Source organism: Myodes glareolus, chromosome 1, assembly GCF_982192425.1.
Source record: "Myodes glareolus chromosome 1, mMyoGla1.1, whole genome shotgun sequence".
Classification (NCBI taxonomy): Eukaryota; Metazoa; Chordata; class Mammalia; order Rodentia; family Cricetidae; genus Myodes; species Myodes glareolus.
The window spans coordinates 110,003,927-110,031,081 of NC_142026.1; the positions used below are offsets into that span (position 1 = coordinate 110,003,927).

The following is a 27,155-nucleotide window of genomic DNA, read 5'->3' on the forward strand; positions in this document are numbered from 1 at the left end:
TACATCCTGAAAGAATCCTTATGTACTGAAGCTTTTTGAAAGATTTAAACAATGTTCAAGAGGTGATTTTATTTGGAAATCCTCATTACAGATCTTTAGGGGAGTCATCATTTACGTACCGAACATCATCTGGAGCAGCAGGTTCAGATGTAGTTTGAGTTCTGTATTCTGAAACTCTTCAGTCCTGTTTTGGGGAGGATTTTCATGCGTCTGTCAGGTTTTGTTGAGGTCCAGACGCTTGCCCACAGTGGAAATGCAGATCCTTTGGCGTTGTGTGGATTTTGTCCGGTGCTTCCAGTCTCCTGTGTAAATGGTAGACCAGTCTCGAATGGGGGAACAGCGCTTCATTCCCTTCCCTGCTCCATTAAGAAAAATTAGATGTAGATTTTACTGAAGATCCTGTGAGATTTGCATTATAAAACTAATCGTGTGCATCAGCTCAGTTGCCAGTAGGGGGCGCTGTTTCACCAGCCCTACTTCAACTCTCTCCAGCAGGTTTCTGCTTTCCTGGTCTTTGGTTGACTGTTCACCCAGTTCTCCTGCAGTAGCGAATGTTCATCCAGCCTTCCCCACATAGCCCAGCCCATCATCTCCTGATGCAGAGTAACTGTTTCATTCTGTCTCAACAAATTTTGAATTCTTGTATGTGTGTATGTATGTATGTATTTATTTATTTTTGCTTGTGAGACAGGGTTTCTCTGTGTAACAGCTCTGGCTGTCCTGGAACTCATGTTAGATCAGGCTGGCCTTGAACTCAATGAGATCCACCTGCCTTTGCCTCCTTTGTGCTGGGATTAAAGGCATGCGCCACCACCGCCCTGCCTTAAAGTGTTCTTTGCTTATTACAAACACTTTAATTTTTCCATCACCTTTAGTGATGCCAGCATGAATTTTAAAACGATACCTGTCTCTAATGTCGTTTATTATAATTGAGTCTAATAAAAATGAGGTTTTTTTTTTTTTTTTTCCATTTCCTTTGAGTATGTGCATGCATGGAGGCCTGACATCAGGGCTGGGTTTCTTCCTCTGTTGCTCTCCACCTTACTCTTGAGGCAGGGTTTCTCACTGAAACTGGAGCTCACTGATTGGCTAGAGCGACTGTTGTGTGGGCTCTGACGATCCCCCGGGTTTGCCTTTCCCGCTGGAGCTGCAATCACTCTCCACCATGCCTGGTTTTCCCGTGGGTGCTGCAGATTGAGACTCGGGTTCTCATTCTTGTACACTGAGCACCGTCAGCCTCTTCCCAGCTTACACCTGAGCCTTTATCCTCATGCCTTTATTCAGATGAAGGAGATTAACACGGAAACCTGGTGACTAAAAGTTGTGAAGCAGGGATTTGGTTTTAGGAATATTTTATTGCTTTACAGATCATTTGAATATCCTCCAGCTTGGTACGATATATGCTAGAAATCACACATTGGCAAGCCCTTCATGCTATATTTGATTGGCAAAGAGTTTTTGTTTGCTTCATAATTTGAACCAATTGTTGTTATGATTTGAATATAAAATATCTCTCAGAGGTGTGTGTGTGTGTTTGAACACTTCATCCCCTGCTGATGGCACTGTCTGGGGAGACTATGCAGCCTTTAGGAGGTGGGACTTAGCTAGAGAAGGTAGGTTACCAGGGGTGGAATTTGAGGCTCTCTGTTTCCTGAATTGTAAGAATGTGAACAGGCTCCCTCCCATTCCCACAGTCCCGCCCAAACTGCTGTCTCGCTGTGGACAGACTGTAGCCCCAACTGTAAGCTAAAGCAAGCTTTCCTCCTCCCGTGCCGTCCTTCTCATCCAGACAAAAGCAGCTGAAACACTTGTCAATGTTGGGGCGTTTTGTATTAAAAACTTTAGATTTCTGCTCTCTTGTTACCTCTTCGAATGAGGCTGCATTGTTCTGGTGTCCTTCAGAGTGCTGCCGCTTCCTGCAGGGAGCAGCAGGCAGGCCCAGTGACTTTTATCTCTGTGCTCGTTCTCCTCTCCCACAAATCTACTCAACTCCCCCACTCCCTGCGAGGCCCTGGAGTGTGTCTGGATGTTCATCTTGTCCACTGTGCATCGCTACCACCGCCACCACCACCGCCACCACAGGCCGTTTCTTTTTCCTCTTCTCTGTACCTTCCCAGGGAGTAAATGTTACAGGAATTTGAACAGATGTGTTACTGTCCGGCCCAGGCCAGTGAGGCTCGGTCTCCAGGATGGAAGGAAATGTGAAAGATCTGTGGAGGGCTAAGCATTTGAACTTGAGAGCAGTGCAAACAAAGCACTTTTTATTTTTATCATTAATGCAAGCAAACATGAGGTGACTTTTCTAGTTCACTTAAGCAAATGCATGTCCAGTAAGGAATACACCTGGTGCTGTGTCTTACCATCTCTGGTCACGTGAAAAGAGCCAAGGTCTTTGTCTTCTTTTACAGAGATAGCGTGTGGGCATGTCAGACCATTTCCTATATGTCTTTGTTTTTACGTGTCTTCACTTAGCATAGTTTATGAGATTCTTTCTAGAAGGCCTTTCTGTGGGAAGAACGGTCTGCACTCTGTCCCATCCATAGTTCACAGGAGATTGACAGCTTGCTTTCGCAGGCTCCTTCGCGTGCAGCAGTGCTCTCCAATGTTAGAGAAGATACATTGTAGTTGTCTCATAAATACCGCTTTGCATGATAATATGCCTGTTTATCATTGAGCGCCTTGCAAGTTACTAGCTAAAATTTAAATCGAGGAAAAAGTAAGAAACTCAGTTTTTCTCATGTAGGCAGGAATGAAATTCAGCCCACGAACCCTAGGGCTGTGTGGGCACTTGCTGTGAGTTGGGTGTGTTAATAGTGTTCAGGCAGCAAGGGTGAGTGCTGCATTTACATTTCCTTAGGGAAGGCAACTTGACCCCTTTGTAAGACCGGTGAGCTGTTTAGGGCTTTCAAAGGCTAGTTTACTTTTCCTACCAGACATACTTTATGGGTAGCAGTGGCGAAACTGGAAAGGTCCAGAAGTTTTATTTCTAGACAGTGTGTTTATGTTTGAAGTCTCTAAGCAGAGATAGAAACAATAATTTTGGGGTGGCTCCACATTTTTTTGCTTAATAATTTATTAAACACTAATTTGGTGAACTAGTACAGTGTGTTTACTCTTCTCTTGTATGTCACCAAGAATAATAAATAGAAAGAAGAATAAGACCCAGCCCTGAAGAATGATACAGTGTCACTGGCAGCTAAGACAACTTCCTAGAAATGGAGAGGAAAAAGAGTAGAGAAAGAGAGCCTGCACCTGACAGCAGGGGCTTTGGTGTGGCGGGGCGGCGTGACACTGAGCGAAAGGGTTGGCTGGTGGAGTAAGGGGACTTTGAGAGCAGTCGGAGGAGAGCGCTGGTGGGAGACACCTGAGTGACACCAACAGGTCAGTATCGCTGATGCTGTAGGCTTGGAACTTTCTGGGCTTCCATGTCTGAGCTAGTCGGTGAGTGGATGGGTAGGACTATCCATGCTGAGGCGGTGAATGGATTCTGCAGAGAACGGAGAAAATAGTTGAGGGAGAGTACATTGAGTTTAGTACTCCAAGTCATGCAGATGCCTCTCATTTTGTGATGGGGTTGCAGCCTGATAAACTCATGGTGAGCTGAAAATATTGGAAGTGGAAAATGCATTTATAGACATAATCTAATGACCATCACAGCTTAGGCTGGACTCCCTTGGCATGCAGGTTAACCTGTAATTGGGTAAAATCATCCAACCCAAAGGCTTGTGTGTGTCTGTGTGTTTGTGTGAAGGTCATAGGCCAACCTTGACTATCATTTTCAAGAGTAGGTCACCTTCATTTCAGACAGGGCTTTGTTACTGACCTAGAACTCAATGAGTAGGCTGAGCTGGCTGGCCAGCAAACCTAGGGATCAGCCTGACTGTCTCCCCAGAGATGTTTTTAACCTTAAATTTTTTAAAAGTCTTTTTTATATAATATATTTTGATCACACTTTCCCCTTTCCTCAACTCTCCCAGCCCCTTTGCAACTTCTTATCCACCCAATTCCATGCCCTTTCTTGTTTCCCTCTTTCTTTAAAAACAAGCAAACAACCCCCCAAGAAACCCCGCCCCTCACACACACACATGCACAATCAGAAACCAAAGTATATAAGCAAAGTAATATGAGATCCTGAAGGACGGCTGTCTTACCCACTGAGACTCGTTGGAGAGACTAATTTTTGCTTTTAACTATTCACCAGATTTATATGTGGGCTCTGGTGACTGAGTTTAGGTTCTCAGGCTTACTCCGTTCAGCAGGCACTTTACCGACTGAGCTGTCTGTCCAGCCTCTCATCCCACCCAGTTTGAGACAGTCTCTGAAGTCACTAAATAGCTAAGATGACCCTGAACTTCTGATCCTCCTACCTTCCGCTCCCAAGAGTTGAGATCTACTAATAAAATTTTGAGTGTCTCATATAATGTATTAAATGTGTGTATCCAAAAGGAACTGGCCACCTAGCAGTGTGTGTAGGGTGATGATTGTTTGTGCTTATGATCATGTGACCTACAGACAGCTGCAGCTCCACCTAGTGTCTGGAGACAAGTCATACTGCACATTGCTAGCCCAGGAAGGGAAAAATTCAGATATAAAGTATATTTCCTGCCGAGTGCCTATTGCTTTTGCTCCATTGTTAAGTTGAGACTTGGAGTTGAACCATCATTGTAAAGCAGGGTAGAACATCGTGTGTTGAGTCTGGTTGGGTACCAGGTCCAGACTGTAGGCTTGAACGCCTAGGATTCTATGTGAGTCAGTGAATTAATGCAGAGATGTTGCTGGTTGAGAATCTCCTCCGGGTGACCTGGTTGTTCACTGCTAGTAACGGTTTACAGTTACTGTTAGTAACCTGGCTCCTGTTTGTCTGAAGGGCTGGCTGTGCTCTACCTGGGCTTTTCTAGTACTTGAACCAGGAGAAGGTTCAGCTAAAGGGAAGGGCTTTTGTTTTGCATGTGGAGTTGGACCTTTCTGACTGAGGACCCTTCGCTCCGACTTGATGTCCTCCTCTTGGGGGCCAGGATAGAACCCTGGTGATAGGAACTGCCCTGTTGGGCTTGTGTCCAGTTACAGAGTGCGCTCCTTCTCGAAAGGTGTACTGCCAGGGGTGGAGAGATGGCTCAGCAGTTAAGAGCATTTGCTGTTCTTCCAGACCTGAGTTCAGTTCCCATACCCATGGGGCTTGCGACTGTGGATAACTCCAGTTCCCTTTCAGGGGATTTATAGCCCTCTTTGGTCTGCGCTCTCCCTCTTCTCCCCTCCTCTCCCCTCCCCGCACCGCCCACCCCACCCTGCAAATAATCTTAAAAAATTATAAAAATAATTCTTCAAATAAAAAAAAAGCCTGTCATGCTGCCAGTGTGACTCACCACTGGTTTGTACTTCAGGAAGGAGGAGAGGAAGAGTATCAGTGGGTTTTGTTTAGCCCCATTAGGTGAAAAAAAAGAGGAAAACTATGGAAGCGTTCTAGAATCCTTGAGGCTAGACCGTTGTTTGATAAACAACACATTTAGCATGTTTAGCTTGTCAGTGTTTGTATGACTCATATCCATATGCCCGCTGACGGTCTACTCAGTGGGGAGAAGAATTCCTTGATAGATACTACCTTAGCGGACTCTCTCTTCATTTTCTTTCTGCAGAACAAAATACACTTCATTGTGTTTATCTTATGGATGAGTCACTGTTTTAATAACTTGCCAGGCTAAATACCTTTGTGGGTTTTAAATTCTTTAAAAAATATTTTTGGTTTACCAGCTCTTCACAGTTGGTCTCTTAGATACTTTAAAGGTGTCCTTGAAAGCAAAGTTATTTTTTATAAAAATGTAAGGCACCGTTTCTCCTTCTCACTGGGTCAACAGTTACACTGGTTATGCTAAAGTTGTGGTGGGTAAGAGTACAGTGATAGGAGAAACGGGGATAGCTGTAGTTAAAAACACTTTAAAATCCATTCTTTTAAAGAAATATTTATTTTTTTATTATGTATACAATATTCTGTCTGTGTGTATGTCTGCAGGCCAGAAGAGAGCACCAGACCCCATTACAGATGGTTGTGAGCCGCCATGTGGTTGCTGGGACTTGAACTCAGGACCTTTGGAAGAGCAGGCAATGCTCTTAACCTCTGAGCCATCTCTCCAGCCCCAAATTTATTCATTTTTGAAAATCTCTCTCTCTCTCTCTCTCTCTCTCTCTCTCTCTCTCTCTCTCTCTCTCTCTCTCTCTCTGTGTGTGTGTGTATGTCCATGTCTGTGTGTAAGATGCAAGTGTGTGGTACATGCACTGAATGTTCTAGCACATACACATGCATGCAGAGACCAGGGCAGGGCACCCAGCATCCTCTGCTGTTCCTTGCCGTGTTACCTCGAGGCAGGTCTCACTGAGCCAGAAGCTCACTGCGTTGGCCAGGCTTCAAGCCTTTCAGGACCTGCCCATCTCTGCCCACAGCACTGAGTTATATTCATACTCACTCAGGCCCAACCTTTCATGTCAGTGTTGGCCGTCTGAATTCAGGTTCTCATGCTTGCCGAGGAAGAACTTTTATCCCCTGAAACATCTGTCCAGCCACCCCAAGTCCAGTTGTTTTTAAAAAGGCATGTTCATATAAGAATACTCTTGCTGAGTAGTTAAAAATTAATACTTCATCTTAATCTTTGTCTCTTTAATACTTAATGGAACAAAAATCGCAAGTTCCCAGGAAGCATTTCTGATGAGTATTGAGTCAGATTGGCTTGAAGAGAATTTTGTGAGTGGTTGTGGATGTTACAGTCTGCAGAAGCCATTTTCCTACCAAGTGTGTCTTTTGAACAGTTGACAAACTGTTCTATGGTATTGACATCTGTGGTATTGACAGATGCTTTCTTGAAAATAAAGAAGCAGACTTGTCACAGCGTGTACAACAATTGGCATTACTTGCTATGGATGATAAAACTCAGACTTTGATGCAAAATTTGGGATACTAGCTCTGGCGAGATGACTCAGCGAGTCAGGGTGCTTGCTGCCACGCCTGATGTCCTGAGTTCCATCCCCGGATCCCACTCCTCTCCTGACTTTGCGGATGTCATGCTGCGGCACACTCGTCTTCCAGTATAAGAAGAATATTGGAAAAATCACCTGTATTGCCATGAGCTTGCTGGTATCCTAAAATTTAATAGATTCCCCCAATTTTTATTACAGGAAATCATACACAAGGTTGAGATGGTAGCATATGATAATGAGATGTTTCCCCAGTTTGTTTTTATCTATCACATCATCTATATCTTAGAAAACTGCATTTCTTGGTGTGTAATGTGAAGCCCACACATTCTAGGAATGCAGTTGAGAGGGTATTACCTGTAGATTCCCTGCGAAAGGACCATCACCATCAAGATACAGAACAGACTTTACCCTGCCCCTTGCCAGTCCACACTTAGAGCCTTTCTAGCAAGTTGGGTGTGGGTGTTGATGAAGTTGTGTTGAAACCTAGAAGGTGTCCAAACTCAGCAGATCAGTATTCTCAGATGACCAGCTGCTCACACAGGGAGCAAAGATCCTCTGGAGGACCAAGGCAGAGCGAGGGTCTGAATGGCACGGCAGAGAAGTCCATTGAGGCACAACTTGAAGAAATCACTTGTCAGGTTTGGGTACAACATGAAGTGCTCTTCAGGACTGTCTGGATCCTGTAAATATTTATACATACAACCCTGTATAAAAGCTCTTTGGAAGGAGGACTGTCAAACATCTTCTATTGCCCAAGACTCCTCAGGGCAAAGCATTTTAAAGGCCCTGCAGCAATGCATGGGTCTAAAAGCCATGAAGACTGTAATAGTCAGACAACTGTCAGAATTTTGGTCAATATTTCCAGCATAAATAAACTAATTTTAATGGCTATTTGTTACTCTATATCAGAATATAAACAACTTTGGTTTTTTTGTCTTTTTTTTGTAGCTGGATTCCTTTTTTTTTTGTCTGGTCCAGCTGGCCTGTTTTTTCTCCTGTCTGCCAGTCCCTGCAGCTGCTTAGAAATAATCATTCGAAGGCTTAATATTAATTATAATTGCTTGACTGATGGCTCAGGCTTCTTACTGACCAGCTCTACATATAAATTAACCCATTTCTAGTAATTTTACTGGTAATGCTGTGGTGTCTTACTCCTCCAGCGGCTTCTGGTGTCTCCTCGACTCTGCCTTTTTTTTCCTCCCTGTATCTGTTTGGTCTTCCTGCCTAGCTCTATTCTGCCCTGCCATAGGCCAAAGCAGCTTCTTTATTAACCAATGGTAATAAAACATATTCACAGCATTTAGAGGGGAATCCCACAGCACCTTTTTCTCTTCTTCATTTAATTCCCATCTGAAAGCTCTGAGGTAAAAATGTCACACCTGCAAAATACAGCATACTCTCAGAGACCAATTTCTAGGAGATAAGTATTTTGTGAGATTTATAGTCTGTAGTCTAAGAATGTCTGTTTTGTGATTTTTACAGAGGCCGATAGGGCAGTGGCTAAGAGCATTCTACATCTTCTTAGACTGAATAAGATGACCCCATCTTAAGCATGTTAGAAGAGAGAAGAGTTTGTTGTATAAGGAAACGGTAGTCCATTTTTTGCTTGATAACTTTAGTTAACTGGACATTTTCTTTAAGATTTATCAAATAGTTTAATGACAATACAAGTTAGTTATTTCTTTTGTAACACAAATTGATTGACCATATAATTTAGCATCTGCATGGTATATTGTGCAAATGAAAGAGAAGGATCTATTACTATTGTGCTGTGATAAAAGAAGGAACCCAAGACTCTCCTGGCTTGGCTGGGACTCGCATCACCGTATTTTTAGCAAGTACAATGTTGTTGAAAAAGCCAGTCGTTTGACACGTTAAACACTACCATTCCTTTTTATAGCCCAGTTGTCCTCATATACTTTTTGATGAAATATGTTTTCTTTCTTTCTTCCTTCCTTTCTTTTTCACTTTCCTTGGGGGGCGGAGTTTGAGACAAGGTCTTTCTGTAGCTTTGGAGCCTGTCCTGGAACTAGCTCTTGTAGATCAAGCTGGCCTCAAACTCACAGAGATCTGCCTGCTTCTGCCCCCTGAGTGTGTGTGCACCACCTCCACCCAGCTGAATCATGTTTTCTAAGAAGAGAAAATTCGAGATTCCATTGCTAAATGCCCCACATCCAGATGAAAAGCATCTGAAAGTTGGAACTCTTGGTTCAATTCTTTTTATTTGTACAAGTAAGACAAAGGTTCAAGAGAAGAGACTGAGAAGATTAATCCTGGTGAGGCTCCTGGTATTTTTGCTGGTGTGTCAGGTGTTAATCTGGATGCTGGCTCCAAGTGGCAGCTGTGGTCCAGGCTCTTCTGAAAATCCATTCATCTGTTATCTGGAGTCAAACCTTATAGTTTATTGGGTATCTTGGGAGGCCTATATTAAAAAGCCAGTGCTAAGTGGGAATTCTCTTCTGACAAAGTAAGCACCGTAACTGGAAGGATACAGTAATAAATTACCTTGTGAGTTATTTGTAGAGTCTTCTATTTTAAGTATGTTTTCAAACAGTTAAATATTGAAGCCCTAGTTAAAAAAAAATTAAGCTATGTGAATAGCATTTTGGTCGAGGGGAGTAAGTTTTCTTTGTGTGGTCACGGGTATGCTGACCACTCTGTTGGATGGCTGTGTGTCCAAGGGCATATGGGCAGCACAAACTGGACTTGGCGGACTTAAAAACAAAACAGCGAGGACGCAATTTGGGTGACTTTGGAAAGGGGTGGGCGTAGTTGGTAAGTGTAATCAAAATACAATCAATGCATGAAATTGTCAAAGAAGGACTAATAAAAAACAAAACAGGGAATTATATAAGTACCAGGAGATAAGCTGAGGGGGTGCAAAAGAGCATCCCTTAGACTTGGCAAAATCAATGTAATCGTTAACTCACATTGATTGTAGTAACCTGCATGGAGCCCACACGAAATGAGCCTTAGCAACACTCACTCAAAGAAGGCAGGGAGGAGCTCACAGGGCTCTACTCTTTGCCTCCACACTCTTGGCTTTCCATAGACTCTGGACAGGGGAAATGGCCGTCTATAGTTGTACGCCCTACTACCCTATGCTGAGCCGACTAGGCTCTGGTGGAGGCACCAACCCCACAGGCACATGGATGGTCCTGGCTAAACTTGGGTCAGAAAATGAAACAAATAGACATGAGTGCCAGAGAGAGATTTGTGGGGAGGAGGGGAAGGAGTCTGCATGTAAGACATACATATGTGAAACTGTAAAAATATTTAAAAATATAAAGAGAATATAGAAAATTAGTATTGCCACCAGTTAGTGCGAGCTAGCCCATCGTATCACCATGGTGCCTATGAATAAAATTTTTACTATCCTAACTACTGTTTGTTAATACTTTCTAAATGCTTACCATATAGTTTCCAACATCCGGTATTAAAAAGACGATGTTGTCATAGTGAATTGCTTACTGCAAACATATTCTTAGTTTTCTAATAACAGAGCACCTTTTTAAAGACGTGCATTATTCCTGAGCTCACTTAGATTGGTTCATGATCATCCTGCATTTCAGGAGCAAAGATGCACGTAAGGGTTTCTGTGCAGTGTTCGATGCTGCGTGTATGCATTAGTTACCTTTCTCACTGCTCGAACTAAATGCCTAGCGAGAAGCCGTGTGGGGAAGGATTTAGTTTGGACCACAGTGTGAGGACGTATATATCTCCCTGGCTGGGAAGGCAGGGTGGCAGGCGTGGCAGCTGTGGCAGTAGATTGTGAAATGGTTTGCTCACATCCCGACAGCCAAGAAACAGAGAAAGTCTGGCTTTCTATTTTTCTTCTAAGGAAAATCCAAACAACTAATTTTCTGGTGTGTGCATGCATATACACGTGCATGCACACAGAGGCCAAAGGCTGATGTTAGGGTCTTCTGCAGTTGCTCACTCAATATTTTGAGACAGTCTTTTGCTAAACCCTGATTTGCAGATTCAACTAGATCAACTGGCCAAAAAGCCACAGGAATCTTCCTGTTTCTGTCTCCTCACTGCTGCGATTACAGTTGTGTGCTACTGCACCCTGCTTCTTTACATGGGGGCTGGGGATCAAATTCAGGTCTTTATGTTTGTGTAGCCAGAACTTTACAAGAACACCGTCTCCCTAAGCCTCCTTTCTTCCCCTTTCATTCCATCAAGACCCCTAGCCTATGGGATGGTACTCTTTCAGGGTGGGTCTTCCTTTCTCAGTTGATCCTCCTCTGGAATCACCCGTCAGAGATACCCAGAGTACATTGATGGTTAACCATCATGATCCATGTGTGTATACACACATAATTTTATCAGTGATATAGTTGACAAATTTATATATTGTTGAAAATAATCTAACGATGGGATGAAATCACAGGAGACATAGTTGCAAAGCTAAACTAGTCCTCTTCCACCTCAGTGAGGTGTGATAGAACCTAAGAGCAGAGAGACAGCTAGGGAGCCAGTGAAGTGCAGAGGGGAGAACACAGTGAGGGTTTTGAGACTCAGACCTTGTTCTACAAAACACAGATTTATGCACATTGCTTACGGACTCCAAACCATCTATAGGATTAGGAGAGTAGTGTGACCTCCCAAGTCTCCTGTAAGGTCATAGAGATGTTGTTAGCACCTGTGCTTGCTAACTGGTGCTTATGGCTGCTGCATTGTGACAAGTGTGTGTAGCTTTCCTAAGCCCAGAGAGGACCTGAGTAAAGGGTTAGGAAGAGAAAAAGGAAGCCTGGCTCCTTCTTAATCTCTATTGGGAGGACACGCAGCAGGGATGGCATCAGATGCTGAGAGGAGGGTCAGGGCACTGAAACAGTGCTCTGAGGGATTTGCAACATGTCTTTGCTGATCATCTTTTCCGATGGGAGAGAGCACCATTGGTGTTTAAACTGAGGTCTGAATCACCCTATCACGTTTCTTCTATGATGAGAATCTAAGCTTCAACTGTTCTGGGCAAAACTGCAGTTTTTGTTCCAGCTAGACTTCGGCCACTACTGCATGTCTCATTAAATGCTAGGGGAATAAAATTCTCATTCTCCAGCTCCGGGTGAAAATCCAGTTTCCAGTCTTTTTTCTTGTATTGCTATCCTTAAAGCAGGAGTGGGGCGAGGCACGACGGTAGGGAGTGAATGGCTTTGGTTGCCACACTAGTAGACTCTGTTCTGCACTCAGTGATTCTGCCTGCATTAATGGTTCATTCATAGCTCCCTGTAGGCAGTTGAAACACTGCAAACTCCTGTGTATATAAAGACTCCTTCAATTTAGAACATCTTCAGTCTGGTTTGGATTGTTATAACTTATCATTCAGCTTATTAAGCAGATAAATTGGAACATGTTGTGTGCCAGGCATTACGTTGTGTATTGAATATCAAAGATGGGCCAACGGGAGCTGTGTTCTCAAGTCACCTTCCTAGTGGGAAGTCAGGCAGACAGTTACAGTTTAAAGTGGAGGTGGCTGTAATGAAGTTAATGGGAACTAAGCAAGGGAACAACTTCTTGGGCCTTGTCTAAGAATAAGTACTAGCCTACAGATTGAGTATACTTGATGCTTTTTCTTTCTTTTTAAAGAAAGTTTTAACACCCAGCCATTTAGCCTGCCTTTGAGTAACTAACATATCTTACAATTGCATTGTTAAGACTGGCAAAGGACAGACTGCAGGCAGCATGACTGGACAGTATTTGTAGATGACTGGTACTGCGCTTTGTTCAATCACTGCTGGGCAGGCTTCGTCCCTTGGGAATTCTGGGTTTCCCGTTGCTCTTCTAGGTCTATGGCTGAAAGTGTAGGACTCACCTACCTTTGGACCTGGCTTTCTCACTTGCCCTGGTTGAGCTTCTTGGTTTCAAAGTTGATTTCACCCTGAGTGCCTTTGTGCCCCTCACATTAGCACATAGAATGCGTTCAGTGTGTTGCGCTGTTGACTGGCGTGCTGGAAATGCCGAGTGTCGCAGGCCTGCTGTGGTTGTCAGTCGCCTTCTGCCTCCTTACTCTACTGCTCCGTGCTGTCCGTCCACTGACCTGGGAAGTAAATTTCCCCATGTAATTTATTTCTCAACAAAGAAAAAGGCTTTGACCACAGGTGTTGGCTAAAGTTGGGCATCACTTGCAGAAAAGAACAGACTGCCGGTAACCACGGAGGAGACATTTGAAAATTGATGCCATGCGGAACTTCATTAGCTGAGATTTGGAAACCTGTTGTGGATTGATTGGTAAAGAATGAGCTGGCTGTGGTGGCTCGTCCCTACAATCCAGTCACTTGGTAGATGAAGGCAGGAGAATTGCTGTGAGTGTAAGGCTGGCCTGCAGTACAGATTGAGACTTTGTTTCAAAAGCACAAACCAAAAGCCAAATAAAGGGATTTATTTTATAGCCTTAGTTTTCTGCTTCTCTCCCTTCACATAATGCACATATGTTTTGCATGGTATGTTCTATTTTCCTTCCCTGTGCTTCACAGAAAAAAAATCCCTTTCCGATTACTGCTAAAATTACACAGTGGATGGTAATTGCTGCTACACATTTCTATCTCTTTTAGCTTTTGAGAAGGAGAGTGCTGCAGAGAGGCGGGGGGTGCTGGATCAGACCCATGGGAGTGATGATGAGACAGTGAGTCCCAGACATCAGCATCAGTCAGACCTGTACAGAGACACTGAAAGGAGCTGTAGTAAGGAATTCGCTTGTTTGGTTCCCAGCTGCCCAGCTAGCTTAGACCCGAAATAACCACACAGAAACTGTATTAATTAACTGCTTGGCACATTAGCTCTAGCTTCTTATGGGCTAACTCCCACATCTTAATTTAACCCATCTCCATTTATCTGTGTATTACCACGAGATTATGGCCTACCAGCTAAGTTTTAGCATGTCTGTCTCCAGTGGTGGATCCATGGTGTCTCTCTCTTTCCACCCTTCTTCCTCCCAGCATTCAGCCTCGCTTTCCCTGCCTAGTTCTGTTCTTCGCTGCCATAGGCACAGCACGTAGGCAGAAGGACCTCCCACACCAAGAAGCTCCTGGAGCATTTGGAGTCTTTCTGTTCCGTTATAGACAGATTCAGAGGAGGACAGTGTTTACATATCAGTTTCCAGTGATGTCGATTCAGAACCTGTGTTTGGTGTCAAAATGACTGCAAAGATGCAGAAGCAGCATCTTTTCGGTCTGGGCAACAGACAAATGTTCCTTGTGAGGTTTTTTTTTTCCCATGAACTTAGAGAAATCAAGCTCTGGATGTAGTTCAGTTGGTAGAGTGCTTGCCTAGCATGAACAAGCCTTGAGTTTCATTTCTAGCACCATATAAACCAAAAGTCATGGCGTGTGCCTGAGATCAAAGCCCTAGGGAGGTGGAGGCAGGAGGATCAAAAGCTCAGCATCGTGATTAGCTCTGTAGCTAGTTGGAGGCAGGCCTGGCCTAGTGATCCTGTCTCTAAACAAACAAAAACAAAGAAATAAAATACAATATTGAATATAGGTTACCCAATATTCTTCAGGCCCAATAACTTATCTTTTGGGATCTTAGTGTTTGTGATTTATTTTAATAAATTATTAAGCATTTATGTATGTGTGTACTTGTTTATGTATATACATGTGTGTGTGCAGGTACATGGGCACATGTGTGTATGTGTGTGTCTGTGTTTGAGTGTAGACTAGAGGTCAAGGTAGGATGTCATCCTCATTTTTTGAGGCAAGGTCTGCCACTGATCTACAGCTTACCAATTTGGCCAGACTGACTGGCGGTGAGCCCCAGGGACATGCTTTTCTCTGCCTTGCCACACTGGGATTGCAGGCACATGCCACCATGCTCGGCTCTTACATGACACTAGGGATCTGACCTCAGGTCTCTTGCTTGCATAGCAAGCACTTTGCTAACTGAACCATTGCCCAGCCCTCTAAGCCTCCTGACTTACATTTCCATCGAAACTGGCAATTTTTTCTTAATGGTTTCCTTGCTTGCTACCTGCTGTGTCATGCAATCTTCCTGAAGTGTCCCTTGTTTAAAAGGCATGCATGTTTCTTAAGGCTCTGCTTTTGTTTTCTCAGAATTTGAATGGATAAAGCAGGCCTTCTTTCTCTTTATGCTTTGTGGTCTAATTAATCTTTTTTCTCACCACTATTTTGAATAAAAGACATTTCTTACTTTCTTTTTTACATGTTTCCGTAAGTTATTAAACTCACATTCCCTTTAACCAATGGATTAGCAAAAGGCCGAGAATAATAAATAATAATAATCATATTATTAATTAAAGTTTGGTTTTATGAAACAGGGTCCCTCTATGTAGCCCAGGCTGGCCTGGAACTTGCAGCCCTTCACCCTCAACCTCCTGAATGCTGAAATTGCATGTGCTCACCAATGACTCTGGCTTTAGGGTCAGAATCTTACAGAAACATCTTCCTCTTTATTTTAAGAAGAACTTTTCCTTGCCCTGAAATCCAATCTCTCTCTCTCTCTCCCCCCCCTCTCTCTCTCTCTCTCACACACACACACACACACACACACACACACACACACACACATAATTAATTGTTGATAGAAAACATGGTCAACTACTGATGCAGAGAATAGTTTCTTCATAGTTAGGCATTATATTTTTCTATTAGAGATAATAACTGGACCCAGTACTTCAGATTACATGTAGATGAGGCAGTTGCCACCACCCATGTTTTGATTTTATTCCTGCCATTTTAACAGTTATAAGAACAATGCAAAACAGTACAGCAGCTATCAAGTGTCCTAACTGTCATTTGTTTGCCCAAGCCAGGCTCCGAGAAAGCAAGCAGGAAAAGTTAAGGCTTTGAGATTTTGCCAGCCATCCTGTGCTCTATGTGCCAGATATGTCTCCTCATTGAGGTCAACCTTTTCCAGCTTTATATTTTAAGATGGCCTTCACCTTATAGTTCAGACTGGTCTTCAGCCTCCTCAGTAGGAGGTTAACCTTTTACAAATCTTCTGGTCTTAGTGCATCTCCATATTTTGCTAACGTGAATATGTCATTCCTTCATAAAGCACAGTGAGGTGGCTCATGAATGGCATAGGTGGCTGTTTCTCCTGCAGGTCAGCACCTTTCTGGGATCTTCTTGCTCTTGACTGAATCGTCTTCCCATGAGTAGGAGGCAACATTTCTAGACTTTGTCTCCAAACGGATCTGTTGTTAAGCCCTTTATCTAGAAATGGGATTATATCATGCTAGCAGGGCTAATAAAGACATTTGGTGGCAAAACTTATGGAACGAAGTTAAGATTTTAAGTGTGCTACCGTGAAGACCAGTTTTATGCAGTGTAATTTCATACATTTTGATTAAGAGCCAGACAAATTGAAATCATGTCCCACTCTAAACACCCTCAGATTTTACCCTGACTTACCATTTTGAGCTTAAGTTGGAAAGTGTGTTAGCTCTTGCTTCCCAGAGCTTATTTGAGGGTTAAATGGATGAGTAAAATATTTTACAAAGGACTTTACAAGTGCCTGCCATGTAGTAGTACCAGTGAAGGTTAGATCTTTAAATTCCTGCTTTCAATTTCTCCATTGTTTTCTACCTTTTCATTGTGGTTTGATGCCTTTTTTGTTACCAGTTCAGCTTTCTGTTTATTTAAGATGGGGTCCACCTATGTTGCTTAGATTTAATTTAATTTCAAGATCCTTTTGCCTCTGCCTCTGAAGTATGGGATCACAGGCCTATGCCACCGTAGCCTATGCTGGGTGTATTTGGAGAAACCCTCCTTATATAGGCCTCCTTAGAATATCCTTATGAATACTGACACTTAGCTATGGACACATTTTTATACTTTATGCATAATTTGTGTTTTTGGAAGCATCAGCTGTGGGGGTCCTTAAAAAGGTTGAGCTGATAACATCCATCACAAGACTGTCCCCCACTGGATACTGTGAGTCAGGGGCCTTTTATTTGGAGATATGGCTCAACCTGGCATACTGGCAGGGCGGAAAGCTGCCAGAGGTGTAGGCAGGGCTAAGATATATGAGGTGTACATAGATACAGACATTCTGTTTTCTCCTTCCTTATTCCCAAGTACTTTCTACTCTGCAGGGACGTTTTAGAACTTGATAATGAACTGACCAGTGAAGATATTCAGATTCTCACAGGTTAATCTTCCATAGTTGTGAACACCTGACTTACAGTTTTATAATTCTAAAGGTCATGTCAGGTCAGTTGGTAAAGTACTTGCCACTCGACATGAGGACATGAGTTCATATCCCTAGAACTCACATTATTTGCTTGCTAGTCTTAAGAGGTTCATATATACTATTATTTTATAAGTATTATATAGTCACACAACAAAATCTTATTTTGTGGTTTAAAGTTTTAGCCTCATGTATTGGTGAATTTGAAAGGAACTAGTGGAATAGTGCAAATGGACTGATAAGCTGTGCAGTCACAACCTGGTTCTGACAATGAAATTTGACTTAAACAATGGCCGTGTTCATTATATAATCTACAGAGTACTCCCTTAGAGTACACACAAAGCATTCTATTTACAGTTAAAAATACCCCCAAAAGGAAAATATTAGTTTTAGCTATGTAGACAGATGTGGGAATTTCACTTTGTCAAATAATGTTTGTTTTTATTATAATACCATTACAGTGTTTAGAATCTTGAGAAACTGAAGTACTTATTAATGTACCCCACGAGCCACGGAAATAGCTTACATCACTTGATACATGCTAAAGTGTTCTCAAGATGCTTGCGAAACCCTTAAGTATCAGAATTCTAATATATATGTCGCCACTCACACCTCCAGTCCCAGCTACAGCTGCTAGAGTGGCTGAAGCAGGGGGATAACAAGTGTTGCCTGGCCTACAAAGTGTGTTCGAGGCCTGCCTGTCTCTCTTATGGGGGTGGTGACTCGGGATGTAGCATAGTGGCATGTAAACTACACAAGCTAGCACGCCCATGGCTATAGGTTCAGTCACAAGTGCCTTTGAGAGAAGTCTGTTGAAATTGTATTCTACTGCAGGTCAGCTGCTTTTTTTTTTTTTTTTGGAAAAATGCAACACCTAGAATTTTTACGATTAATGAATTTATGTTTCTAAACTGTACACTCTCCTGGTTTGCGTGGCTATGAAGGTAGTTGTGTTGTGTTCAGATCCACTGGGAATTTCCACCATGTTTCCCTCTCCTTGGAAGGTCGGCAGATTGATGTGTATGCCTAGCCAGGTCATGTAGGAGCCAAGGAAGAAGCTGCCCAGAGACCCTGGCACTGAGAGTCTTCCATTCCTACCCTGTTAACACACATGGCCACACCCTGAAGGAGACAACAGCCACCCAGAAGGAGACAACAGCTTTAAGATAGCTACAAGAAGTCTACTATTGCCTTATAAATCTCAAATGATATCATACCTTTTGAAATTAGGAGTTTTGCTGCCCTTGGATTTGACAGTCACCTTGTGGTTTTTCAGAATGATGTCCTTATTTGTCCCGGATCTGTTTCTCAGTTGTACATCAAGATTTGTGGTTATTTTCTGGGCTACAATTTCAAATTTCATTCATATTGACTGGTGCTTTAGTAGGAGAATAAAGGAGTGTTTCGACAAACAGATATGGAACTTTAAAGATACGTGTTAAGTGCAAATAACAGTTGATTCCCACCTCCCCCACCCATCTCTATTGTTTATACAGTTTGTTAGGTATTTAATGGTACTTGAGACAAGTGGAATTTCCAGTGTTCTGCTGTGCTGGGTTTCTGTGTATACAGACGACAAACAGAAGTCTCTTGGGCATTAAAGAAAGCTCTTCCTCTTTAAATAGCAGACAGAAACGATGGTTTAGTTTTTTTCTTAAATCCCGGTTGAATTACATGTGTAATTGCTGTATTGATCTATGTGAATAAGGACCCGGTCTTTCTTCTTTACCTTTTTAAAGACACATGCTGACAACCTGGCTTCCACATGTGTCCTCATCTCTGGGTAGTGGGAAAATTAGGCGAGCATATGGCCACTTCGCTCGCCAGTGCGTCCCAGAGCAGTCGCTGGAGCTGGAGGGCCAGGAGGAGGAGCCTTTTTGCAAGGCTGAGTTCCCTTCCTTTTCTCTCCGCGGAGGTGCTGAGCGCCGGCTCTCACTCAGCACTCCCGAGCTCCAGCTGCAGGCTGCGGCCAAACAGACGCGGATTAGCCGCAGCCTTCCGGTGGGGTGCCCTCCAGGAAAGCCGGGGCCATGGGCCAGCTTTGCTGCTTCCCCTTCGCCAGAGAGGAGGGCAAAATCTGTAAGTACCGCTTACGCCTGGCTGAAGCCGCGGTGCTCGCCTATAATGTGGAGGTAGCCTTAGGGTTAGCTTTGGGCTTTCCCCGTGGGAATCAGCAGGAAAATGAGCTATGGTTCTCAAATGTGTGTATAATGCAGTTGTGAAAGTACAGTGATAAGCTAACACTGGAAACTCATTCCTGATTGTCCTCTGCTGATACTCGTATAGCCCTGTTTCAAGGCACTATCTAGCCAGAGTTTAGTTTTGAGTTTCTTTAAATCACTGCATTCGGTTCGTACATTATACAAGTCAGAGCCCCTTCCTGGGGGCTGAAACTAGCGAGCTTTGGGAGCAACATTCAGTCATAGCATGCCGGGGTGCTGTTGGTTCCAAAATGACGAGGACTGGACATTTGCAGATACTTTCACGTGTCCTTTGCTTTGTTCTTGCTGGAGGGTTCAGGTGTAACAGGGAAGCCACATCAAAGGAGTGGTGCTGCTTTGCCCTCGCCAAAATCTGGGTGAAAAAATATGCTAAATATTGTATTATAATACATTTTAGCAAATGTCAGATAGATTCTCTATCTGCTTCTGGCCCATGAGGAATTCAGGTAGTGGTGTGCACATCTGAAGACCCCCCCCCGCCAAGGCTTGCATGCATTCACTTACATTCTAGCTTGTGTGTAGGCTGCTGGCTTTAGAATTAGTGTGAACGAGCTGTCTTTTGCTACTTACCCGAAATAGGGAATTTTATTTCCCTTCCAATGAAGTCTTTCCAGTCATACCTCTGAATTTGCAGCGTCTATCTGTCACACCAGTGTGAATCTCAAGTAGGTTCACAGAATTTCCTATCTAGCTCAGCTATTCTGAAGATCCCCATCTGGTTTGTGTTTCCTGCCTTTCGTTCCTTAGAAAACCAAGCAAGGGCAGGTTTAAGAAGTTCGTAGACATTCCATGCCCGTTATTCCCATGGGAGTCCAGTCAGTTTTCCTAGGAAATCCTTGGGGGAGGACTTTGGAATAAGCGTTGAGAGACTTTGGAGCATTCAGCTTTTAACAAGGGCCAATAAATGTCTCTGAATTTACTTACGTGCAGTGTGACAGACCTGCTTTTATAACCCAAGACACACGAGTCACTTTCTAAGAGTCAGCACAAGCACTGACTGGACGGTTGGACACTTTCCAGTGTGTCAGAATGGCTTATCTGTTGTTCTGGAGATCTGAACGCATGCAGTCACTTTCTGGAGGCCATTCCTGCCTAAAAAGCCTTGGTGTGGACAGATACAAGGACAGGAGTTCCTGTCTGATCCTCACTCTGTGCCTCCTGTTCTTTTGTGTGGGCTTTCCGCCTGCATGGATTTGCTTTTGCTTCTGTCTGTGAGCAGTCTTCTTGATCTCAGTGTAGTGAGTGTGTATCTCTTGCTGTTCTTATCCGGAACTGCTGGCGTGGTTTTGTGTTTTTAGACACAGTACTTCTAAAACTGATTTATAAGAAGTTCTCTTTAATGCTTTTTGGGTTCCCTTTCTCAAGTTCCAGCCTTCCTAAAGGAAAATGGAAATAGCACTCTGTGTCTGAAGAACGTTCATGCCCTACTTCCTCTCCACTCTCACCCAAGCTGACCCCTGGTCTTGCATATCCTTCCACATCATTCTTTCTCCTTCCTGTCTTTGGTTTTTGTCTTGACTTCATTGTTTTTTCCCTCCACACTCATTTACACATCTCATGCACAATGCGTGTGTATTGTAGACCAGCTTCTGAAGCTGTATTTAATTTCTACAGAGTGGTCTAAAGAGAAACCATGTTGGGCGTGGCTATGCTGTCAATAATATATGCCTAATGGGACTTACCAAGTGGGGGTGGGTGTTAAAACGTGGAAGAGATTTCATTGCCCAGTGCATCTCAAGAAGAGTATAAGTCAGCTCTGACTGGACATATCCAGTCCGTAGTTGTATTGGTAATGCATGGGGAAAAAAAATCTACAAAAGGCATTCGAGAGGACCCAGAGTCATTTTGCTCTTGTGACTGGGCTGTACAGTCACATCTAAAGGCACAGGCACAGTTTCTTGCTGTGTTCCCAGATACTGAGTAGCGTTGGCAGCCTGCTCCAAGGCAGCTGCTCTTTGAGCATCTACTGGGGGCAGAGCACAAAAGTGCTCCTGTCCATGTCCTTCCCCTACTTCTGTCATAAAGGGTCATGACCCTGCACTGGTTTTCCAGAGGGTAGCTCAAATTAGAGAGCAATGGGATTTTGGCGAAAACTTCAATTTGTGGGTGTCATTCTCAAAACACAGGTGAGTTGGGAAGCCCATCCTCCGCAGTCCTACAGAGATACAGCAAGGATAGACCCAACGGGCCGAGTGGTAAGAGTCAAGTGGTACCTCTCTCCTCTTCCTGTTTTACCTTGCTCTGGTCCTTTGGTGGTGGTGCTGGTGGAGGAAAGGGATTCTAATTTAATTGATTCATTAGTGCTACCATTTAAATCAATTAATAGCAAGCAAAATGATTCTCTAATCAACCAGCTGTACAAAGGCCCAAGTTCACGCTGAAAGTTATCTGTTCGTACCTGGAATTCTTGGAAATGGGGTAATAGCAGAAAGCATCATGGTTCGTGTACCAGGTGATCAGCTACAAGCAGCAACACCATTTTTGTCTGAATCCCAGTGGTTGAACACACACACACATACACAGACACACGCACACATATATTGTTTTGGATCACAGTCAATAGAATATATTGAAAAATTGGTTGATGATTCTTAGAAAATTCTGTTTATATATTCTATCTGGGAATATTCCTGACATTAAAATCATTGCTGATGTGGTAGCAATAACAGATATTTTAGCTATTTTTCAACATAGCCTTTTTCATAATTCAAAAAATTTCATAGAATTTTTTTTCTAGGACCTTTTTCCCCCTTAAATTACCCAATTGTCAGTAGTCTGAGAAGCAGTCACTTTGCCTGAACGAAAGTGGCTTGGCGTAGGTGTACCTACTACCACGTAATTTCTTATTAAGGAAATCTCAATGGAAACATGACAATAATACACTGCTATAACTAATTAAGCACCTCGATAACTTATTGTTTAGCGTTTTCATTGTTCTTTTCCCACTGCGCATTTTTCTGTTTGGGAACACTCTGCCTTTGTGTAAATTTAGTAGGTAAATGGCCACAGATGGCGTGAACTGCGAATCAAGGCAGGTAGTCTGTTACTGCAAGTGTGCAAGCGTAAGGGGGCAGACCACTCATCACTAGGGATTTTACAAGGGCATTGGCCAATGAAGCAACAGGCCGACAACTCAGTTACTCTCCGCATTGGGGTTCTGTGATGCTGCTCTTCTGTTTTCTACTTTACATGGCGTCATGGTTACACTTCACATGTCTGCTCCATCTTAGCACGTGGGTTCCCAGCACCTCACATTCAGGACATGGTATGTGTTCCTGCAGTTGCGCCAGACTCTGAAGATGTCTTACCCCCAGGGGCCGTATTGTGAGTGCTTGTCGATGAAGAGGATGGTACTAATTTCCCGTTGGGCTACAAGTGTGGGAGAGCCTGGGATGCCTATGTTTAAAAGCTATGGGCAGTTGTTGTGGTAGCAGAGATGAGTTAATAGTTAAGAGCATATGCTGCTCTTCCTTATTTTACTTTTATTGAAAACAGATCTTTTCCTACACAATGTATTCTGGGTATGGTTTCCCTTTCCAGCTCCTCCCAGTTCCTTTCCACTTCCACACTCTTCCTGTCTCTCCTCAGAAAGCAAACAGTTATCTAAGGACTAATGATGAAATAAAATAAGATAAACCCCAAACCATTTGGAATAGGACAAAGAATAAAAAAAGGAAAAAGAGCCAAAAAAAAAAAGCACAAGGAACATGTGCAGACGCAGAGACATAATGTGTTCCCACACCAGGAATCCTATAAAAGCACAAAACCGGAAGCCATAATATATACGCAGAGGACCTACCTGTAAGGTTAAAAAGAAATGCCCTGACACAACGTTATGAGACAAAGATCCAAAGATGCCATTGAGTTTGTTTTGTGTTGGCACCTACTGCTGGGCCTGGGGCCTGCCCTTAAGAGTGGTGTGTTTCCCCAGTGAGACTCTCTTGGAGAAAAGCAGTTTTTAATGTGAAAGTGGTTATTAATTGGAGATAGCTTCTGGGTTGGGGTTGGGAGCGTGTGTCCGCTTCTCTCAGCCCTGGAACCCCATCTGGTGCAGGCCCGTGCACCCTACCTCAGTCTCTGTGAGCTCATGTACAAGCACATACTGTTCCTCCAGAGGACCCCGGTTTGGATCCCAGAACCCACACTGGGAAACTTATAACTGCCTGTAACCCCGGGTTCAGGGGACTCTAACAGCTGTGGCCTCTGAAAGCGCTTGTGTCCACACAGCCAGCCATCTCACACACAATTAAAAATAAATCATAAATAACAACAATAAAACTCACAATACCTCCACCCCCTAAACCATACTAATGACAAGATAATAGTTTTTTAACCAATCAATCAAACCAACAATCTAAAACTACTATGGAGCTGGAGAGATGGCTCAGCAGTCAAAATCACTAGCTGCTTTTCTAGAGGATCAGAGTTTGAATCCTAGTACCAACCTCACAACTGCCTGTAACTCCAGCTCCAAGGAATTCAGTACCCTCAGTTGGCCTCAATGGGCACAAATGCACATGTGGCATGCATTCATGCAGACACAAAAACATAGTTTATTCATTCCCCCATTTGCTTCTTAGGGCTAAAAGGCCAGGGACTATAGGACTCATGCAGATACGGCTTTTTTAAAATCTCTCTCCTTTCTCTTTCTCTTTTTCAACTTCCACTTTGGCTTTTTTTTTATTGGATGCCTATCATCTGCCAGGTACTGTGCCAGAATTATTTTCAAAATGTTCATGAGCTACAATTATTAGATATATGCTTCCCGGCTGCCTTGTTTCCGAGGGAAAATTATTGGCAGCCAGAGAAGTAGGGAATTTCTCAGTTATAGTCCTCTGGGATGTTGGGACTAACGCTGGCAGAAAGCCTGGATCCCAGGCTGCTCAGTATCTATTACCCCTTCTGACGCAGAGAAACTGGTGTATGGTGTAATCCGACACTGCACCGTGCATAAAATCTCTTTGGGTAATGTGGTGGTGGTGGCCATCATGTCATATATTGTAAAACATTTAGCCATAGTCAATACTGATTAGATTTTCCCCTGGCTAAGTGATGTCCGCCCAGGAGGTTTGTTTCTAAACTTGAGTATGGGAACGTGAGAGCAGAGACCAGCAGTTACTGCTCTTGTTCCACTCCTGCATGTGTTAGCTCTGCAGGCTGTGGCGGCACACTGGATTTCCTTTCCTTGGTCTCAGGACTTTTGAACATTGCAGGAAATGCTGGATAATTTTCCTTGGGAGAACCTGAGTTGTAGGATTATTCCCAGTCTTCAGGGCAGCCATCAGCTGCTGTTAGCCACCTGCAGATGTCCCGTTCTCCAGCAGTGTGCCGTGACCCGTCCTTTAGTCCTTTTTCCTGGGGGCACAACAGAAAGGAGCCAGGGCTTCTGATGGATCGCGTTTTCTGACAGTGTGCTACGACCTCATAGTCTCAGAGGAGTTTCAGGTGCTCGTCTAAACCTCACAAACCTTTGAAGGCTTGTGGGAAAGCGTTTCCCATAGATTGTTTAATGGTGGCTGTTTTACCCACAGTAAGGAGACTCGGAAGAGCTTCTAAGTGTTTAGTGTCATGTGGTAGGACCACGCAGGTTTTTGGGGACAGACTGACCCAGTTTGTAATTTTTGTTCTGATATTTACCGTTTAACTTCTTTACTCTGTACCCTGATATTAAGTAGTATATACCTGTCATGAAAGTTAAATAACCAAGATTTGGCGAATATTTATAGCATGCCTGCCTGCTAGCTGTCCTTCTTTAGTATACTTGGTGAGTGTGGATTTTCTACAATATCCTTTCTTTGGAAAATTCCCGACCTGTGTTTCCTAGGTCCTATCTATCATAATGCTTTGTTTTCTACCCTGGGAGAAAGGTGTGGTCCATACATTCTCAACCAGTTTTCTTAAGATTCAATAAAGAGCCATTTTAAAACAAACTCTCAAAGATAATAGAAGAGCCTGGGAGGAAGAAAGACCACGTCTGAGACCTTCTCCCCTCCCTCCATAAAGCAATATATACTTGCCCATTCTTTGTTGAACTTAGTTCCTTAAACTTTTATCACCTGCAGCTACAGACTTTGGACATATTCTAGTGGACTTTCCATGTGTATGGTAGGTATGACTCCCTAGTTCTGCCAAGATGACTTAAAATATAGCTGTGATTATACAGTTAACACATTCTCTTTGTTGCCAAGAAGTTATATTTACCAAGTTTATTATGTGCCAAACTCCAGTGTGTATTCTGGTAGAAAGATCATTAACCCCAGTAAAAAGTGACAACTCCCTAACTACCCCCCTCTCCCCCTTCCCGCCCCCAGACAGGGTTTCTCTGTGTAACCCTGGCTGTCCCAGAACTTACTTTGTAGACCAGGCTGGCCTCAAACTGACAGAATCCACCTGCCTCTGCCTCCGGAGTGCTGGGATTAAAGGCAGGCACCACCACTGCCTGGCCATTCCCTGACTTCTTATAAACGCCCATTCTGCATTTGGCTACAGTGAGATCTGGCCTTTTGTGAGAGGCGCTCAGCAGAACGTGTCCTGTTTCAGCTCACATGGCTGAACATTCCTTCTGTGGAAAGTTGACCAGCTGTCCAGAGGACCCGGGGATGAGTGAGGCAGAGTTGTTACTGTTGGAGGCTTCTTTTTCAACTTACATGACTTTTTAAAGCAGAAAGCTGATGGATTTATTTTATTTTATTGTCCTCTCAGTAGTACAAGTCTTTTCTGTCTAGCGGGTGATGCCACGCCCTTCCTAGGCCAGGAAGGTTGCAGAACCAAGTCAGCCAAGGCCAGGCAGAGCAGGTTAATTGCCACAGAGACTGGCAGTTGCTTTAAGCCGTTCTTATAGGTGGCTTTTACAACCTGACATGAGCAAACACAGCTTCTACAAAGCACATTTTAGGAAATTAATTGCCCCATGACGAACATTCATAATGTCGGAGTTAGGAGTTAACAGACCTTGGAACTATTAAAATAAATCTTTCATTTGGGAAATAGTCATAGACAAAACTTGAAAAAAGGAGTAAGTGTAGCTTGCGTTTAAATGCTGTAGTAACTGGGGTGTAAATGCTAGGTTCATTATAAGTCAAATAAAATACATTTGAAACATAATTTTTTGTTTCCATGTAGTGTTTTTTTAACTTATTAATTCAGCTAAGGATGTTTATAAACATATGATACATGTATGAAAAACCAGGGGAGAAGTAATATGCGAACAAGATGCTTGGGATAGAAGGAGGTAAAGATTTTTTATCCCCCAGACATTAAATGATCGAGTTCACTGGTGATGCTGCTGGAGAAGGAAGGAGGACCCTGTGGAATATAGTGGTCCACACTTGCTTCCCTGCCCCATAGCCTCCATACCCATGTTACTTTGTGCTCAGAGAGCTGTCGTTGGCATTTGCCATGTGAATGACATCAAGCTTTAGTCTAACATAAAGCTTTTATGTCTAACATATGTCAGTTAGAGCAGAAATAAAAATTCACACTTTCTAAGCATTTTAAATGCATTTAAAGCATTTTAATTTAGAGTCAAAGTTAGCTATAAGGTCAGCATTTTCAGAACTTTGAATGCTATAATTTATGGTTGCATATAAACTGGCAAATGGATGGTGTGTTAACCTAATGCTTTATGTCTACCTTTATTGTAGTCAAGCCTTCCTTAAAATCCTGTCAAACTAAGGGAGACCAGGATGGGGAGGAGGCTGCAAACAGACCCCAGGAGGCTAGCCGATTCCAACTCCAGGATGGAATGAGAGAATACAGAATTATTTGTCTTAGAGTGTGTGAAAGTTGGATGCAGAAATGTCCTTAATGGCTCTT

At 43.2% G+C, this 27,155-nt stretch overlaps 1 protein-coding gene and 1 long non-coding RNA gene across 8 annotated transcripts in view; one reads left to right on the top strand and one right to left on the bottom strand.

Moving 5' to 3' along the window:
* Window positions 1-27,155, top strand: part of Akap7 (A-kinase anchoring protein 7) — a 133,853-nt gene that overhangs the window by 83,335 nt on the left and 23,363 nt on the right. For 4 of the 7 annotated variants that reach the window (XM_085689451.2, XM_085689435.2, XM_085689441.2 and 1 more), the window contains exon 8: window positions 21,467-21,535. The exons of 2 other annotated variants lie outside the window; for them this stretch is intronic. In XM_085689451.2, the coding sequence (XP_085545577.2) occupies window positions 21,467-21,535 (69 nt within the window). Of the gene's footprint in view, window positions 1-18,791; window positions 19,198-21,466; window positions 21,536-27,155 lie in introns of those variants that run through there. One more of the 7 variants, XM_048425260.3, reaches the window with a different exon arrangement.
* On the bottom strand, window positions 8,995-18,509 carry LOC146895848 (uncharacterized). Its single transcript, XR_015001809.2, has 3 exons — window positions 18,336-18,509; window positions 12,789-13,009; window positions 8,995-9,347 (listed from the first exon to the last, which is right to left on the bottom strand). It is a non-coding gene; the product is annotated as an uncharacterized LOC146895848 (long non-coding RNA).